The 16047-nt window shown below is 56.3% G+C and overlaps 5 protein-coding genes across 5 annotated transcripts in view; 2 read left to right on the top strand and 3 right to left on the bottom strand.

Annotated features, from left to right (window-relative positions):
* The window catches only part of MONBRDRAFT_31870 (uncharacterized protein), a gene marked incomplete at both ends in the record, with an annotated part of 8708 nt that extends 7205 nt beyond the window's left edge, over nucleotides 1–1503 (top strand). Inside the window, 5 exons of the mRNA XM_001744663.1 lie at nucleotides 53–126; nucleotides 301–443; nucleotides 580–759; nucleotides 939–1185; nucleotides 1289–1503. Coding sequence (XP_001744715.1) covers nucleotides 53–126; nucleotides 301–443; nucleotides 580–759; nucleotides 939–1185; nucleotides 1289–1503 — 859 coding nt within the window. The remainder of the gene's footprint in view (nucleotides 1–52; nucleotides 127–300; nucleotides 444–579; nucleotides 760–938; nucleotides 1186–1288) is intronic.
* A 252-nt stretch (nucleotides 1504–1755) lies between these two features.
* On the bottom strand, nucleotides 1756–3720 carry MONBRDRAFT_515 (uncharacterized protein; the record flags this gene model as incomplete). The annotated part of the gene is made up of 4 exons (XM_001744464.1): nucleotides 1756–2240; nucleotides 2345–2481; nucleotides 2714–3462; nucleotides 3649–3720. Coding segments are annotated over 4 exons (1443 nt in total), but the record flags the coding sequence as incomplete, so codon positions are not given.
* A 2276-nt stretch (nucleotides 3721–5996) lies between these two features.
* Nucleotides 5997–8171, bottom strand: MONBRDRAFT_220 (uncharacterized protein; the record flags this gene model as incomplete). The annotated part of the gene is made up of 4 exons (XM_001744463.1): nucleotides 5997–6091; nucleotides 6388–6461; nucleotides 6596–6666; nucleotides 6750–8171. Coding segments are annotated over 4 exons (1662 nt in total), but the record flags the coding sequence as incomplete, so codon positions are not given.
* Nucleotides 8172–9716: 1545 nt separating this feature from the next.
* MONBRDRAFT_7096 (uncharacterized protein) lies at nucleotides 9717–10088 on the top strand (the record flags this gene model as incomplete). Its single annotated transcript, XM_001744662.1, has 1 exon — nucleotides 9717–10088. The coding sequence occupies one exon, from the start codon at nucleotides 9717–9719 to the stop codon at nucleotides 10086–10088; it is 372 nt and encodes a 123-aa protein (XP_001744714.1).
* Nucleotides 10089–10189: 101 nt separating this feature from the next.
* On the bottom strand, nucleotides 10190–15915 carry MONBRDRAFT_7095 (uncharacterized protein; the record flags this gene model as incomplete). The annotated part of the gene is made up of 11 exons (XM_001744462.1): nucleotides 10190–10352; nucleotides 10428–10539; nucleotides 10606–11014; nucleotides 11156–11286; nucleotides 11402–11630; nucleotides 11756–13777; nucleotides 13908–14728; nucleotides 14893–15304; nucleotides 15378–15455; nucleotides 15570–15713; nucleotides 15829–15915. The coding sequence occupies 11 exons, from the start codon at nucleotides 15913–15915 to the stop codon at nucleotides 10190–10192; spliced, it is 4608 nt and encodes a 1535-aa protein (XP_001744514.1).
* Nucleotides 15916–16047: the final 132 nt, after the last annotated feature.

The following is a 16047-nucleotide window of genomic DNA, read 5'->3' as shown; positions in this document are numbered from 1 at the left end:
GGACCCTTTTTTTCCCCCCCCCCCCCCCCCCCCCCTTTTTTTTTTTTGTCAGGCTTCGAATCTGGCACGATGGACGCGAGCAACTGATTGGCGGGAATCTGTCTTACGGGCGTGCCTGGAGTGCCGGTGCGTTTCTGGCTGGCGCTGTTTCTGCGGGCGTGTTCTCAATTTGAGAATGCCCCCCGCCCGTACCTCATTTGCGCTGGCGGTTTGACGTGCAAGTTTACTCGTCTTTGCTGACGCCAAATGTTTTCCTACCTGCCTTCAATATATCGATCGTCACCTTTTATACCTTTGCAGGGGACGTTGTTGTAGCCATCTTGGACTTGGACGCGGGGACAATGGCGTTTCAGGTGAACAATGAGTACCTGGGCATCGCAATTCGAGGCATCAACAAGTACAAGCGTTGGCATCCGTGTGCCTCCTTGGCAACGGGCGAAGAGGTTGGCTTTTTTTTTGTGCCATCTGGTGTCACCTCGAACATGAACATACGCGCCCCCAGCGTTTGTTTATCGTGTGCATTTTGTTTGGCCATAGCACTCACAGAACTTGACCTTGACCTTGAATATTTTTTTCCAGGCACACTTTCTCTTTGAACATGCCTGGTTCCCAAAGGAGGCACGCCCTTGGGATCAAGCGCTCAATCTCGCGCCCCGGCCGCCTCAGTTGGAGGAGCGTGTGCCCCTGACTTTGCGCGAAATGCCACTGCTGGTTGCCCCAGTCACCCTTTCAGCCGCCGATCTTGTCATGTACTTTGAGGTGAGCAGGCGATGGCACTCTCTTTTTTTTTCCTTCCTTTCTTTCTTTCTTTCTTTCTTTCTTTCTTTCTTTCTTTCTTTCTTTCTTTCTTTCTTTCCGTGTGTGTGTTAGCCTGTATGGACCGTGGTAGGCGGGTGATTATAAATGCATTTCCTTTTTGCTTTGGCCCTGTTACGTAGGCGACGCATGTGGCCGGAGAGACAGTTAGCTGGCTCGGCTATGCCGATGACGTTGGCGATGCTTGTGGCGTGACGGTTGATTGGAGCAGGGGTTTAGTCCAATGTGGGCCGACCATTTTGTGGTCCCGGGATGGCATCGGTCTTCCCGCCCATGTGTGCCAATCCAGTCAAAAAGCACTTGAGGTAGTTGGCATCGGTTTGACAACTTCATGCCAGGTCATGCTCACCGTCAATGGCCATGCGCTAGGTTCGCCCCACTCCGCTTGCTTTGCTGGCGCCGTCCGACCACTTGCCATACATACATGGACTCAGCTTTCTCACCTGCTTTGCTTTGGTTGTCTCATGTGTAGACGAGTGCATTGAGGCAGTGCCAGATGCTTTGCTGGAACGATACTCCCCGACACGCATGTTATGGCCCGCATCGAGCACATCGTTGTGCTTGAACTTCGGACAATCATCCTTTGCATACGGTGCAGCCGAAGCCGCTGCTATTCGAGCCGTGATGATTAAGCGACTCCTGGGCCAGGGGGTCCGCCTGTTGCGTGATCCCACTGCTGAATCTTGATGGATGGGGTGTGTTGTATATGGGGGAAAAAAAATGGAACACACGCAAGGAACATGTTAAAAGACTTTTTTTTTTTTGAACTGTCATTGGTCATCTGAGCAGAGTGAATGTTTGACATTTCGCCTTTCATCAAATTGATAATCAAGCTTGTTTCTCACAGCACAATTGTGCAGCCCATGACGTGGGAGCATGATTCTAAATCAAGCCATGTGGCTTATGAGCAACAGTGCGTCACGACCAATTTGTGTCAAGGCGTGACAGGGTGCCTTTTGACAAGCGGAAGATCGAGGAGGCCACCGTCTGCAAAAAGGCACGGTCGTGCGACGCCACAATGACCGTGCCCGCATACGCTGCTAGCACTTCTGCCAGAGCATCAATGGCATCAAAGTCCAAATGATTCGTCGGCTCGTCGAGAATGAGAAGGGCCGGCGCTTCCAAGAACAGTTTGGCGAGCACGAGCCGCGAGCGCTGACCCCCAGAGCATAAGTGCAGGGGTAGTTGTGAGCGCTTGGCCAAGCCAAAGGCTCCCAGATGATTTCGCAGCTCTTGTTCTTTCTCATCTGGAAAACACTCGGCGAGGTAGCCCAGTGGCGTCTGCGTCAAATCCAAAGCATCCACGTGTTGCTGCTCGAACACACCCATGGAGGCGTGTCGATCAATTTCGACCAGCCCCCGCGTTGGCGCAAGCTCTTTTCGAATCAATTTAAGAAGCGTTGATTTGCCCGAGCCGTTACGACCTGCACGGCAGCAAGAAGAAAAAGAACAGGTGAGAACGTCGAAGAGCGTCACATGTTTTGAGTGAGCGCGGCAAATGACTCTCGCAGCTCGGCTTGTCACGCACCCACAAGGCCCACATGATCACCGACGTCCACGCGCAATGAGACATTATTGAGAATCAGCGGGGCGTCCTGCGCATACGCAAAGGCGACGGTGTCAAGTACGACGTGGGCCGAGCCTTGCGCTGCCACATTGGGCGTTCTTGCCTTGAAGGCCAGCGGTTTGGCCTTCCTTGGCGCTTCCACCTTTCCGAGCAAATCAGATCCGTGTAAGCCCAAGTCGAACCCCAACACCAGCTTCAAAAAGGCGCCAACATGCGACAAAAGGCTGATGGCGGTTGATGAGATGAATTCCTACCTCCTGGCGCGTGCCATCTATGCAATTTTCATAGTCTTTGAGACTACGCGCGGTTCGTCGGACGTTGCTCTTCCACTTCTTGCCATCCTCACGCTTATCGGGGCCCAGTCGTTCGGTCAGCTTCTTCTTGCGCGATGCCGCGAGACCCAACGCCTTGTCGTCACCGGTACGCCGAGCGTGCTGCACGGCATGGTCAATGGTTTTTTGATAATGCTCGCGACGTTGCTCTTGCAACTCGTATTGTCGCAACTGTTTTCGAAACGTCTCCTCACAGTGGTTCTGATAAGCGGTCAAGTTTCCGTGGAAATAGTGGAGCGAGCGATCTTTGAGATGTACGATATCCGTGCACACGTGGTCAAGGAACATTTTGTCATGCGACACAACTAGAACACAGCACGTCAGTTGCTCAAGGCGTTGTTCCAGCTCCTCAATGCCCTCAAGGTCAAGGTGATTGGTTGGTTCGTCCAGCAGAAGTATTTCAGGCGGATTGAAGGTGGCTCGTGCCAGCGCTGCACGCATGCGCCAGCCTCCGGAGAGCTCATGCAGATTCGTGGACAGCATGGCTGTCGAAAAACCGTAGTCCCGAAGCACAGCACGCGCACGATCCTCTGGGGCTTGGCCCACACCATCCATAAGCTCGAGCTCATCCATGAGTTGAGAGAGTTTATCGCCACTGGCTTGCTCAAGCCCATCCTGCACATTTTGGATTTGGCGGCGAATGCGCACGAGGTCAGCATCTCCCTGTACGACAAAGTCCACAAGAGGGCAGTTCACAAAGGTTGCCTCCTGGTCAATGAAGAGTGTGCGGAGGTCGGGAGGTAGATTCTATTCATGTCAGCCATGGGTGAGTGGGGCAAATGAGTTGGCTCTTGGTCAAGAGAAGGAAAGAACGAGCAGATGAAAGAGCACAAGGAAAACAACAAAAACATCGCGAGCCAGCTGGCTGACGCGGTGAAGAGCAAAACAAAGCAGTACAAGGGCGTTCGAGGTTCTGCGCTGGGGCAAGCAAACCTGGATGCGGTGTTCACCAATGGCCCGCAAGAGCGTCGACTTGCCAGAGCCGTTTGGTCCGATGAAACCATAGCTATTTGTGATTTGACAACGTGAAATGTGGCAAAAAGCTAGCACGCGAAAAACCAATTCAGGCGCGCCATACCGATGGCCGGGTTGAAATTTGAGAGTGGCGCCCTCGAGCAGGGTAGGCCCACCGATGAAGGAGATGTCTAAGCGCCGCACAAGCACCTCACGTGACTCGCCGTCTTGATCTGCGTGAAAGCGCGATTGCTCGCTCGAGATCATGACTAGAACGAGGTACAGGCGCGAAACAAATGCAGGCATGCTGGCGTGAGGCTGTTTGTCTCAGGGGTGCACAGAGCGATCCAAATATTGGTGTGCATTGTAGCCCTTACGCTCGTTGCCCCCATCCTCTGTCGCGGTGGTTGTTGTTCCCGTGGCATCGACGTGCTCAGCATGATCTGAGCTATCCACATTTTTTGTGGCTTGACGGGCTCGTCGTTGCTTCCGACGGTTCCGATGGGACTTCAAATGCGGTTGATGTTGATCTGCAGTGGAGGACACGGTTACTCCAAATGCATGATCAGCAGATGCATGAAGCGAGGACGGCGGGTCGGGCTGGGCGGCGTTGTATTTGAGCTCGGCAAGGGAGGATGCATCCAGCCGCACAGGAGTGGCGGAAACGGCAGGGTCGCTTTCCGGCGCGGCATGGCTGGACGGGCCAGCTGTTGCCAACTCGATAAAGCGACTCACTGCAGCGGGAAAGGCCTGGCATTGTGCCTCGTCCTCAAACGCCTCGAGGGCCTAGATCAGCGGACACGGGAGCCAGGCGTGAGGTTGCCGAATCAAGCCGGGACTTGATCGACAGTAAGGCTTCCCAGCTACAACCATAATGCCTGCTGTTCATCATTCGTTTGCTCACCTGTCGCACATCCTCGACTTCCTGCTCCACGTCAGCCAAGAGTTCAGTGATGTAGGCTGCCACATCCGGGGCGAAGCCAAAGGGCTCCAGCCGCGATGGGAGCTGGTCAGCCGCGATACAACATCGCATGGTCGGTGAAGGGTGAAGCGGCACGCTCTGGTGTCACGCCCAGACAAGGCCGGCCCTCTTGCAGCCGCAAATGCCACACGCATGCGTCGCGAGCCTTGCCGATCCCTGAAGCAGCAGCGCCACCCGGATGGTGGATCAAAGCCAGTTCGCTACGACCAAATGGAAGGAAAATGCAAATGTCATCATCGATGACTGACAGAAACGCGTGTGGTTATGAAAGATTCAAAAAGCTGTTTGTGCTCAATTTGACGATTTCTTCCAACCCAGAATGACATGGGGCGTGCTTCCCCATCCCTGCTTTCATGGCACGCAGCTGTCAGAGGAGGAAGAGAGATTGACACAGACACGAATTAGACGGCAGCTACTTGATGTGAGCAGCGGCCTCGGAGAGTCGAACGGAAGGGACGCGGGCTGCTTCTCCTGCAATGCCTCGATACAGTACGACATTTCGGAAGGGCTCTGGGTCTTGCGACTCGGAAACTAGACCTATGGTGTAGCCACGGCCACGGCGACGGCCAAGGCAAGAATCGCGCTTAATGAGGGAACCGTGGCCAGGCCCGATGGTCGGGTTGACAAATGCCTGTAGTCAGCACGATTTACCGTAGCTCAAAGCCAGCTCGTGAACGAGTTGTCGTTCTTGCTTTTTCATCACACGCAGGCGTTCCTGATATGAGAAATGGAGACAAATGAAAGTGAGCATCGGCGAGTCTTGCTGCTGGAGCAAGGACGGGGCCAGCTCCATTGGCAATACCTCGCGGCGATTGTTGTCAAGAACAAATTGTGATAGCTTGGCTTCAACCTCAGCAACCAGCTCAGGATTGATTCGCGCCTATTGAACGAGCGTATCAGCAAGGCGCGTCAGGAAAGCGCAAGGGACAAATGGGGGTACAGGACAAAAGCCACAAGAAACAAAAACGGAAAGGGAGGAAAGTAAGGAAAAAAAAAAAAAAAAAAGAGGGTGGGGGGGGGGGGGTACCTGATGCAGTAAAAACTCGGAATACTCAGGCTCATCAACCAAGCGCCCATCTGTGGGCTTGTGCAAGACTTGAAGAGACTGCGCTAGTTGAGCGTTGCGTTGTTGGCGCTTCAGTAGTTCTTCGTGTCGATCACAGCTCACGTCGCACGCCAGCGTCACCAATTCTGAAGCCACAGGGATGGGGCGAGCCAAATGTTCAGCACCTCCAACCTCGAGGGTCTGCTTCTCCTCAAGTTCAGCACGGCGCTGGAAGGCCTGTTTGAAACCTTCTGCCAGGGCAGGCAAGCCATAATTACAAGCTGCTGTGGCCTGTCGATGACCGCAGCGACAGCGGCGCGAAACCTTGACAGCGCAAGCCACATCCGGGCAGGGCTCATCCCCATGGCAGTCGAGACCACAAGGGTGACCACAGGCTCGTAGGCGGCCACACTATGCAATGAACAACAGTTGATGAGTCAGTCATGGGTGCGACGCAATCTACGGACAAGAAAGGGGCAGTGCAGGACCAAGGCGCCCGCCTATACCTTGAGACCGCAGGCTGCAGCTGGCTTGTTGACCAATGACTGTTGCAGATTCGAAAAGCATGATAAAAACCGAAGAATATGAGCAACCTATGTGCTCAATGGCTCACAAAGCGATCCCTTCCTTCAGCAAACCTGTTGGTTGACATTGGCGGTAACCCGCTTCTTGGAGCGCGTAGTCGAGCGACCTGCAGGCGTGCGCTTGGCTCTATCCGCGGCAATTAACTCCGTACAACTCCCTTCGTGACAGAAGAAAGGGCAGCTGAGAGAAGTGGGGCAGACAACCAGTGCACGAGGGTGTGTGAGAAGGCACGCCTTTTGGTTCTTCAAAAGGTGAAGCAAATCAAGTGTGCGGCCGGAGTGTGCGGCCGGAGTGTGCGGCCGGGCAAGGCCAACCTGTGCACGCCACAGGGCAGCGGTCGGCCGCATTTGTCGCTGCAAATTCGGGTCTGCTGATAGCAAGGCCCCTGCAACAGTTGTTGAACACAGGGTGAGCCAGGCCTTCCCTTGTGCACCATCCGCGCCGACCAATGCAATTGCAGTTACGTACCGTAATATTTGTGCCGTGGCCCACACAACCTCGCTCAACAAGAGTGGCACAGGGCGGACACTCGCCAGACGGGTGGCAAGGATGATTGACTGGATGGCCACAGGGGCGCGCGATTCGACAGGGGTACTTGCACTCAGGTAAGGGAGTGCCACAGGGCACCGGGGGACGGATGCTAGTTTTACCACAAGCACAATAAAGGGGCTCCCGCAGCACACGGCCACATGTATCGGGGCAACGACCACGGTGACACAGCCGATCGCATTCACAGCCGCATTTGAGCCGGCGCCCACAAAATTCCATGCAAGTGTGTAGATCTGCATCTGCGCTGGGTGGTAGTGTACGCCCGGGACAGCAGATGCGATCGCAGCGGTGGCGCCCACAACTGAGAAAGTGGCGGCACTCACGATCACAACGCAGCTCAGGACTGCCTTGCTGGGCTACCAGCGCCGCCACTTCGAAACAGGCCATCTCTTGCTGAGTGGCACTGCACGCGCATTGCAGTGCAACGCGCTCCTGACAAGGGGGGCAGGGTCCATTGTGGCATTTGGCAGGGCAGGTATGACCACATGCCAGCGTCTGATTGCAAACTCCGATGCAAGTGGGCACAGGGTCTGTGCATGCGGTGCGTGGTTGTCCTCGAAGCAGCATGCGGAGAGGCAAGCGGCCACACGGGCACGTTTTGACACGCTCTGGGGAGAGGGCACACGGTGCACAGGGGCCAGGGTGGCAAGTTTCTGCGCAATGGTGGTGGCCGCAGTCAAGCAAATGGTTGCAGACAGCTTCGCACGAGTACTGCAGGTCATTGGCGAGGGCAGCTTGATGTTGGCTTGAACCACAGGGAACCGAGCGTGTTGCCCGACCACAAAAGCAGGTGAGCTGAACCATGACGGTGCATGTGGCACAGTCATCTGTGTGACAGCGTCGCTGGCACTTGTGGTGGCCACAGCTCAGGGTTTTCTCACAGGTGTTGGTGCAGGTAAAGGTGGCATCTTCGCGTGCTCGCTTGCAAGGGAGTTGGCGAGATGTGGCACCACAAGGACAGGCTTGACGCACCATCTGCCCACACGGCGGGTGTGGGCCAGGGTGGCAGGTATCGGTGCACAGGTGTTTGCACTCGGGACGAGGCTGACCGCACACATTGCCACAGGTGTGGGCATCAAAGCCGGAATGGAGCTGAGGGTTCACTTCCTTGCCGCAAAAGCACAGATAACTCTTTGGGAGTCGGCTCACGGGCTCGCGGCAGCCAGGGCAGGCCCAGTGCCTTGCACCCTGGGGTCCAGTAGGATCGATACTATTCTTGCTCCATTGGCGTGCGCACCGCAGGTGCAGAATGATGTGGCAATGTTGGCACGACCAAACAGGGTCGCGGCGGCGCACGCGCTCCAGGCATGTGACGCACTCGAGTTGTTCTTGATTGAGTTCGTAGCGCAAGCGCTCCTGGCGACTCAAAGCAGCCAGGGCTGTCGCATCCAGCTTCGGAGGTAGCTCGTCCAAACTGCTCTCGCCACGGCGATTCCGGCTGCCACCGCGGGCAGCAGATTGAGCGGTTGGCCGGCCCGTCTCACGGCCACCACGGCCTTGATGTGCCCCACGGGCAGATCCCCGCCCTCGCCCACGGCCGCGGGGTCGTTTGGTCCCATCTTCGCGGCCAACGTTGTGGCTGACTGCCTCTGTCACCGGCCCTGAATTATGGTCCGACGTAGTGGAAACTGGGTCCGGTAACATCAAAGGTGAAGCAGACGATGTTGGTGTCGGAAGCTGCAGCTGGGGTACGGAGTGGCTGGTGGGCAGCTTGTGACGACGGCCCTTGGACTTTGATGCAGAGTGTTGTGATTGCGTCTCTACTCGTGAGGTTACAGGCTCGGCCACAGCCAAGGCCGGCCCGTCCATGTGACCATTCGCTGAGGTCGCAGCATGGCGTGTCGGATGGTGCCCTGATGTAGAAGTTGCAGGAATAAACGCAGCGCGAGTCGGATCCAGGGCAGAGATGCCCGCCGCAGGGTCTGGCACGTCGCGACCGCGACCACGGCCGTTACCCCGACCATTTCCACGGCCACGGCCGCGACCGCGGCCGCGACCACGACCGCGACCGCGCTGTTCGGGCCCGCTTTGGCGGTTGTCTGGAGTCCCGTCCATGATGATGTGTGATGCTGGTGGTGGTGGTGACAGAGGACGGCTTGGCAAGTCGGGGGTAAAATAAAGAAGAGCACGCCCACTGTCCAGCCCAGCACAAAGTGGGCCACTGATGCCTGACGCTGCTGGAAATTGAGGTCGTTCAGCGGCGTAGATCAAGACCGCCTGCCGTCATGGACCACATGGAACCATGCGCCCCTTCACGTCAAGGAGTGTGTGTGTGTGTGGTTATGAAAGAGAAAGTTGTTTCTCTCTTTCTCTTTCTCTCTCTCTCTCTCATATCGTTCACATGTGCATGATGACAAAATCTTAAATTTGAACGGTTTTTTTTTTTTTTTTGGCACAATGGCTTTTGAGGACGTGCGTGATTAGGCAGATATACGGGAGGTGAGAAACTTGATGACCGCAGGGAAGAGTTGGCCATCCAAACGCTTCAACTCTTTCTTGGCTCCTTTCACATCCGATCTAAAATGGGGCAAGAGTAGGTGTTAGTCAGTCAGCGAGGAGGCTCGGGTGGACCCCATAACAAGTTGGTGGTAGTTATGCCCTTACGTCTCAATCTTCTGGTAACAAAGCAAAAGACGCGCAAGAAGATCATTTTTGTTTTGACTGAGGAGGGTGCTGATTCCACTGGCTGCCTCCTCCATATCGCCCGCTTGCAACAGTCGCCAGATGCTCTCGGCAGTTGGTGCAGATCCAGATGCTTGGTCCTGATTTTGGGCCCGAGCCTTGTCCAATGTTTGCAACAAGGAGGCATCGCCCACGGCCGTCGCGTATGCAACGACCACCTATAGGAAGGGGTAAACGAATTAAGTGCGAGTGCAAGGAATTGCCATGCCACTCAGGAAAAACAACAACAGTAGCAACAACAACAGTAGCAACAACAACAACAACAACAACAACAACAACAACAACAACAACAACAACAACAACAACAACAACAACAACAACATCAACAACAACAACAACAACAACAAGAGGCGAGGTGGCGCGCGGTGGCGCTCAATACGCACCGAACGAGTGGTTTCCGAGAATTGCATCTCACTCAAAGATCCACCGTTGCTGAGCTGGCCTGCCATGGCTTCAAGCGTGGCGAACAACGCGGTCCTATCATGGCGCCATTCCGACATTATCAAGTTAGCAAGTCGCCTTGGTCCCGCAGTGTTGGCAACGGGGGAAAGCTTCGGGCGCAGCTCACCAAGTTGATTGACCGGGTAGTTCCGCTTGCGCTTGGTGACAAGATTGAGCCTGCCGCAGGAGCATAAAAAAAAAAAAAAAAATTATTCAAAACAGTTCAGAGCGCCGAGTCAATATCGCCGCGATGCATTTGGCAGAGTCAACACGCCCAAAGAACGCACCACTGCTTGCAACAGCAGCTTGCTGGTGGGCGTCGCTTGGGCAGCCAGCCGCAACTGCGCAAAGGCCCGACAGGCCATCGCCCAGAGTCGACTGCGCATAAGTGCGTCGCGCCTGGAAGGAGGGACATGATGCAAGGATGAGCCAAAACTTGGCATGGCTCCCATCCAGGTTTGGTGCGCTACAGACCGTGGCTGATGTAACAAATCCATGGACAGGGTGCTGAGAGTGGTTTCCATCAGACTGATGGCACGCTCAGTGGCCACGAGACATTGCTGCTGATGCTCCACGCCTAGCATTGCTATGGGTGAGGACAAACGACCTCAGATCATGCAGCAAGATAGAAGCGCCCCCCAATGCCACTTACCATGGGCTGCTAAGGCACACGCAAGTTGCAACCAAGACGCAAAGTCGTGGGGCGCAACATGCACTGCACGAAGCGCTGCGCGACGCACTCGAACACGATACTGAGCGAGGTCTCCATCGGACCACAGCTGAGCATCTGGATGTGCCATTTGACTTGCAGCCAGTGTTGTGTAGATGCTGGCAGCCAGTCCGTGCGTCGAGGTTTGGGGCGAGGTTTGGGCTCCACTGGAGCGTACCAGAGTGGCTCGAGTCAGATTTAAAGCTCCCTGACAAAGGACCTGAGCCATGTTGCGAGGTGCGGCACAGGGTCCGTCCACTAGACCTTGGCTAGTGTCGGCACCAGAGTCGCCATTAACAAGCTTACTCAGCAGCACCCAGTTGGCAGCCAGTTGTGGATAAGTCCGCAACAACTGTGTCAAGGATTGCGGGGGGGGGGGTCAGCGTCGCAGATAGACACGCGCAGAACGAGCGGTGGACGTTGGTAGCGGGCGAAAAAGAATGCCGACACAGCTGAGCAGCCAGCTTTTGTGATGAAAAGTGTCTACACGAACCTGAGAGATGGCGCGTCGTGCGCCACGGGTGTCGCCACGGGCCAAGTGGGCATATGCGCGCAGCCGATAGTATGACTCAACAAGCTCCGGTGTGTTTAAGGCGCCACTTTGACGGAGGCGCGGAATCTCACCTGTCAAGTGCGGCAGGATACCAACAAATAAGAAGGTACAGCGTGAGAGGGAGGATGAGGAACGGCGGCCAACGAGGTGAGCCCAGCTAGGTGCGATGTGAGATCACGTGCTAACCAAGGGCGGCTTCCGTCAGGTCTGGATCATCTGAAATCACGCCAAGGGCGCCCATGATAAGGACAGCCGGGGGACACAGCTCTGGGCGAGCAACAGCCTCAAACAAGAGCTGCTTGCTCAAATCCAGCTCTTGGTTGGCAAAGGCCACCACACCCAACACAGCTGCAATGTGTAGGCTAAAGCAGTCTGCCTGGCCATCAGACAGTGCCGTGGTATGCGCGTCACGTGCCTGCAAATAGGCCTATATCAACGTCACCCCCAGAGCATTGTAGATCAAGGCACAAGGCAGGGTGAATGGCGGATTTTAAGGTACAACACCGGCGGAAGAAAAAGCAGGGCTGTTGTCGGTCATACCTGAAAGGCCTCGGAATAGCGCCCAGCATGCAGGTACGCTTCACCCGCAAGCAGACGGTCAAACAAGCCAGGGCGATCCACGTGCTGATACAGCTCCAAGCCGCGTGTGCTCTGACCAGCATGGCACAGAGCCCGGGCCAGACCAGAAACTGCGACTTGGAGTTGCGCCTCATTCTGCTGCGGGGCACTCATCAACAGATTCACACAACATTCCCAAGCTTCGACCGCAGCCTCAAACAACCCGACTTGTTCCGAGAGCAGCCCTTGCAAGGCCCACGCCACAGGCAGTTGGTGACCGCTCCGGCTTGCTGAAAAACGTTCAATGGCCACAAGGGCTTGCTGGCAATAGTGGGATGTCTCTCCGTCGGGAACGTGGCCGAACGCACCAAACTGAAGACCGGGCTGGGCAAAGGCCTGGAGGGCCATCTCATCGCTTTGCGGAAGCACGGCTGCAAGTACTCGCCACGCAAAACCCAGGCTGGCCAGAGGGTGCGCAAACAGCTCAAAGGCATGGCGAAGCAAGTCCAGCATCTCTGAGCTGACAAACTGAGCCGCAACCAATGCTTGTCCGATCCATGCTCGAGCCAAGCCGGGATCATTGGCTTGTGCTCGGCTCAAGGCCTGATTTGCGCGGGGCAGATCGTGCTGCATCAGGTACAAGGCACCAAGTCCCACCCAAGCGCCACCATCGGCGGCTCGCAGCTCGGCTGCTTTAGCAAAGGCGCGCTCAGCAAAGGGGAAGACACGTGTGTGGAGGCCAATGAAGCCTGCTAGTTCCCAGCTTTCACCATCTGCAGGATCCAAGACCAGACTCTGCTGAATGGCACACAAGGCCTCAGATAACAGCGCCTGACTTGCAGGTTCATTGCTCAAGTCCTGGGCAAGCAATGCGCGACGGGTCAGGCACCCGGCTAGATCTGCCCAGCTCGATGAGGACTGTGGATCCCGCTCAACACACAAAACATAGGCACGCGTGGCTAGTTCGAGAGGTTCGGGCGTATTCTCCAACTGAAACACGTGCGCTAGCGCTGCCTGCGCCTCACCAAGGACAGTCTGATGCTTGGGCGGAAAGTAGAAGCTCGCGGCGAGCAAGTCCGCCACTGTCTTCCAGATGCACACAAGACTTTGAACGGCTTCAATACGGCTGACGAAGAGGCTCAGGCCCTGGGCACAGGCCTGAGCAGCCGCGTGAAGCAAGCCCTGACCAATGTCGTGTCGAATCACGTCCAACTGCGTCAAGAGATAGCCCTCGATGGCCGGGGCGTAGGCTGGGTCTAGCTGTAAAGCCTCATCGAAGATGGACAGGGCTTCGGCATGTTCACCGAGTTGCAATTGCACTTTGCCCATCGTTGTGCGGGCGGCCACATCGGTGTTATTGAGCTCGAAAGCACGACCCAGTGCCTTGAGTGCAGAGGCGTAGCTTCCGCGCTCGAAATAGGCCCGACCCAGCAAGCGCCAAATGTTGGCTTCACTGCGGTTGTTGCGAAGCGCCTTTTGTAGAGCTGAGACTGCATCTGATGCCCGGTGCTGCTGAAGGCGCAGCTGGCCCAGGCGAATCCAAACCCAGCGCACTCGGTCGGCAGAGGGGGCCAAGCTTACGCGCTCAACCAGCTGGCTTGCGTCGGCGTGACGACCCATTTGTTGATACAGACGCCAAAGAGCTTCACCAGCTGGCTCGTGCACCAAGTCCAATTGAACGGTCTTGGCATAGCATTGGGCGGCGCGCTCAGTGTCTTGAGAAGCCTCAAGGGTTTGCCCAAGTTCAAAAAAGATGTCTGCATGTGTGGGATTGAGACGCGCTGCCAGCACCAAAGTGGCACGGCTCTGCCCGGTTTGTCCAGCGCGGCGTTGTAAGCGGCCCAACAGCAAGTAGCGCTCAAGGCGAGGATGCCCTTGTTTGACAGCAGCCTCGGCGTCGGCCAGGGCTTCGGCACGTTGCTGCTCTCGCTCTCGGACCAAAGCTCGGAGATGAAGTATTTGCGGCGTACCATCTTCGTGCGCCTGCACCTGTTGAAGCTTTTCCTGCACATTCAAGCAAGCACACAGGCGCAGGTGAATGGCCGTGCTCAGGCCGTGGAGGCGACAGTCATAATCACCAGCGATGGAAGTCGATCAGGCGTGGCTCAAGCCAGGCTTGGGACGTGACACGTACGATGGCATCTCGAGTAAGATCGCGGGTAACGTCGAGCTGGGCCAGTTCAAGAAGGACGATGCGCTCCAGGGCGCCGTGCGCCGTAGCCAGCGCATGAAGGTCGCGTTCTACCCGTTGGTGTGCCAGAGAGTCGAGTCGCCATTCACACTGCAAGCACGTCATGCGAAGCAAGCACTCAATCCCTTGACCCAGGCTGGGGTTGCTGCAGAGGTCTTGCAAACAGTGAAGTTCTTGTTGACCATTCTCGGCCGTTTGGCATGCCAGCGTCAAATCACCCATCCAAAAAGCCAGCTGAGCTCGCAATGCCAGGGCAATAGGTGTGAGGTGCAGAGAAGAAATGTTGTCGAGGACGGCGCCTTGGGCCAGAAGCACGCCAGGTTCAGTGGCCTCCACCATGGCTCGATGGGCTGCATTGATTGCCAAGTGGGCGGTGAGTCCAACCATGGGCACACGATGCCTTGCGGCATGGGATTGAAGGGAACGTACCTTGGGCGAGGCCGGCCGCCAAGTGACAAGGTAAGTCCTCAAACCCATTTGTTGCCGGGTGTTGCAAGTCCTCGTCACAAAGCGGCAATCCCTATCCGTGAGCAAAGAGAGGGGGCAAGGGACAAGAGGAATACTTGAGGAAACGGCGGGTTGGCGACGAGGAAGACGCCGGCAGTCAAAAGCCATTTCGATGGCGCGGCTGTGGACCACTCCTTTGAACGCATGATCTGTGGCGAACCATACCTCGGGGACTGGCTGGGCGTGGAGATAATGGGCGGCGGTGCGAAATGCAGTCTGGCTCGCAGCTGGGAGATGCTCAAGACCGGGCGCCAGGTCTAAAAGGCAAAAGGACAACAAACAGGGGCCATAAACAATCAATATATGATGTCAACGCTCAAAGCTCAACGCGAGCAAGTGGTTTCGGTCTCTGGCGTGTTGCATATGTCAAGAGATACGGGTCGGTTGCGGGTCGCAAGGTTGGAGGGATGCGGGGTCTGACCATCGTTGTGGACAAGGTGAAAGCGCCACGAGAACGTGGCCAAAGCCGTGGCAATAGAGGCGCTTGGCTGTGCAGCAAGTAACACGCGCCAGGCTTTCGTGACGGCCTGGCGGGTGGAGGCTTTAATATCGACGATGATGGCAAGCTGGGCCTGCTCTGGGCTGTGCTTCGTGGCACGGCGATCCTTTTCTACGAGCACTTCCACTTGGCGGTCAAAGAAGGAGATGGCCTGGCTGGGCCACGAGGTGCCTTCCTCAGTCGGGGCCAGCACAGCGGTGCCATCATCGGCCACCAAGCTGGCACAAAGCTCGGCGGCCTTAAACCAATAGCCCTCGTTTTCGTACAGCTGCAGGAGGCGAAGAACAACACGTCCAGCGCGCACTTCAGCCTCAAGGCCGGCGATGGCCAGAATCTGAGGCAAGCACATTTGTGTCAGCTGCAGCGCTCATCACAAGGTCAGGCAGGCGGGTTGGGCAGAGACGCACTTGCTCGTAGGCCTGGATGAGCTCTTCCTCACGACCTGGCCGTTCCGCGACTGCTGCTTCCAAGAGATCCACTAGACCCTGCGAACGAGTTGGGTGAGATGCGTGGCGGACTTGCAACGCGATGCGCCGTAAAAGAGACGGATAGAGGTAAAGAAACGCCGCTCCAAAGGCGAGGCAGAGTCAAAGACGCACATGCCATGCAAGTAGCTCCTCTGAATTGGTCTGAATAGCCTGGCGGTAGCTGTCTTCCGCTTTAGCGGCTTGATTTTGCTTTTTGAAGACGGCCCCACGAAAAACGAGAGCCTGGTAGTGGTCTGGGCTCTCCGCCAGAATTTCCTGCGGGCGAATGCGGGGCGAGGGCAAAGTGAGAGATAGAGGCCTCTTCAAATTTCTGCGGAACATGTCATGCGTGCAACCGCGCCGCTAGCCATCCAGACGTCTCTTCCCAGACCTGAAGCAGCTCCTGGGCCTCGTCCAGCTGATCATCGCGGATGGCGACCTTGACCGCCTTGAGCTGCGCTTTAGTCGCCTTGTCCATGACTGCCAGGCTAGCTTGTTACATGTGCACTGGCCAGTACAAGTCCACCCGCCCCTCTCTCATCAACCCTGCCACCTGCCTGCCGTTGCTGTTCCCCCGTGTGGTGTGCCACTCGTCACCTAACCCAACGAC

This window comes from Monosiga brevicollis, genomic scaffold (assembly GCF_000002865.3).
Source record: "Monosiga brevicollis MX1 MONBRscaffold_6 genomic scaffold, whole genome shotgun sequence".
Taxonomy (NCBI): Eukaryota; class Choanoflagellata; order Craspedida; family Salpingoecidae; genus Monosiga; species Monosiga brevicollis.
Note: the sequence above shows the minus strand (reverse complement) of the source record. Positions and strands in the feature narration are given on the sequence as shown.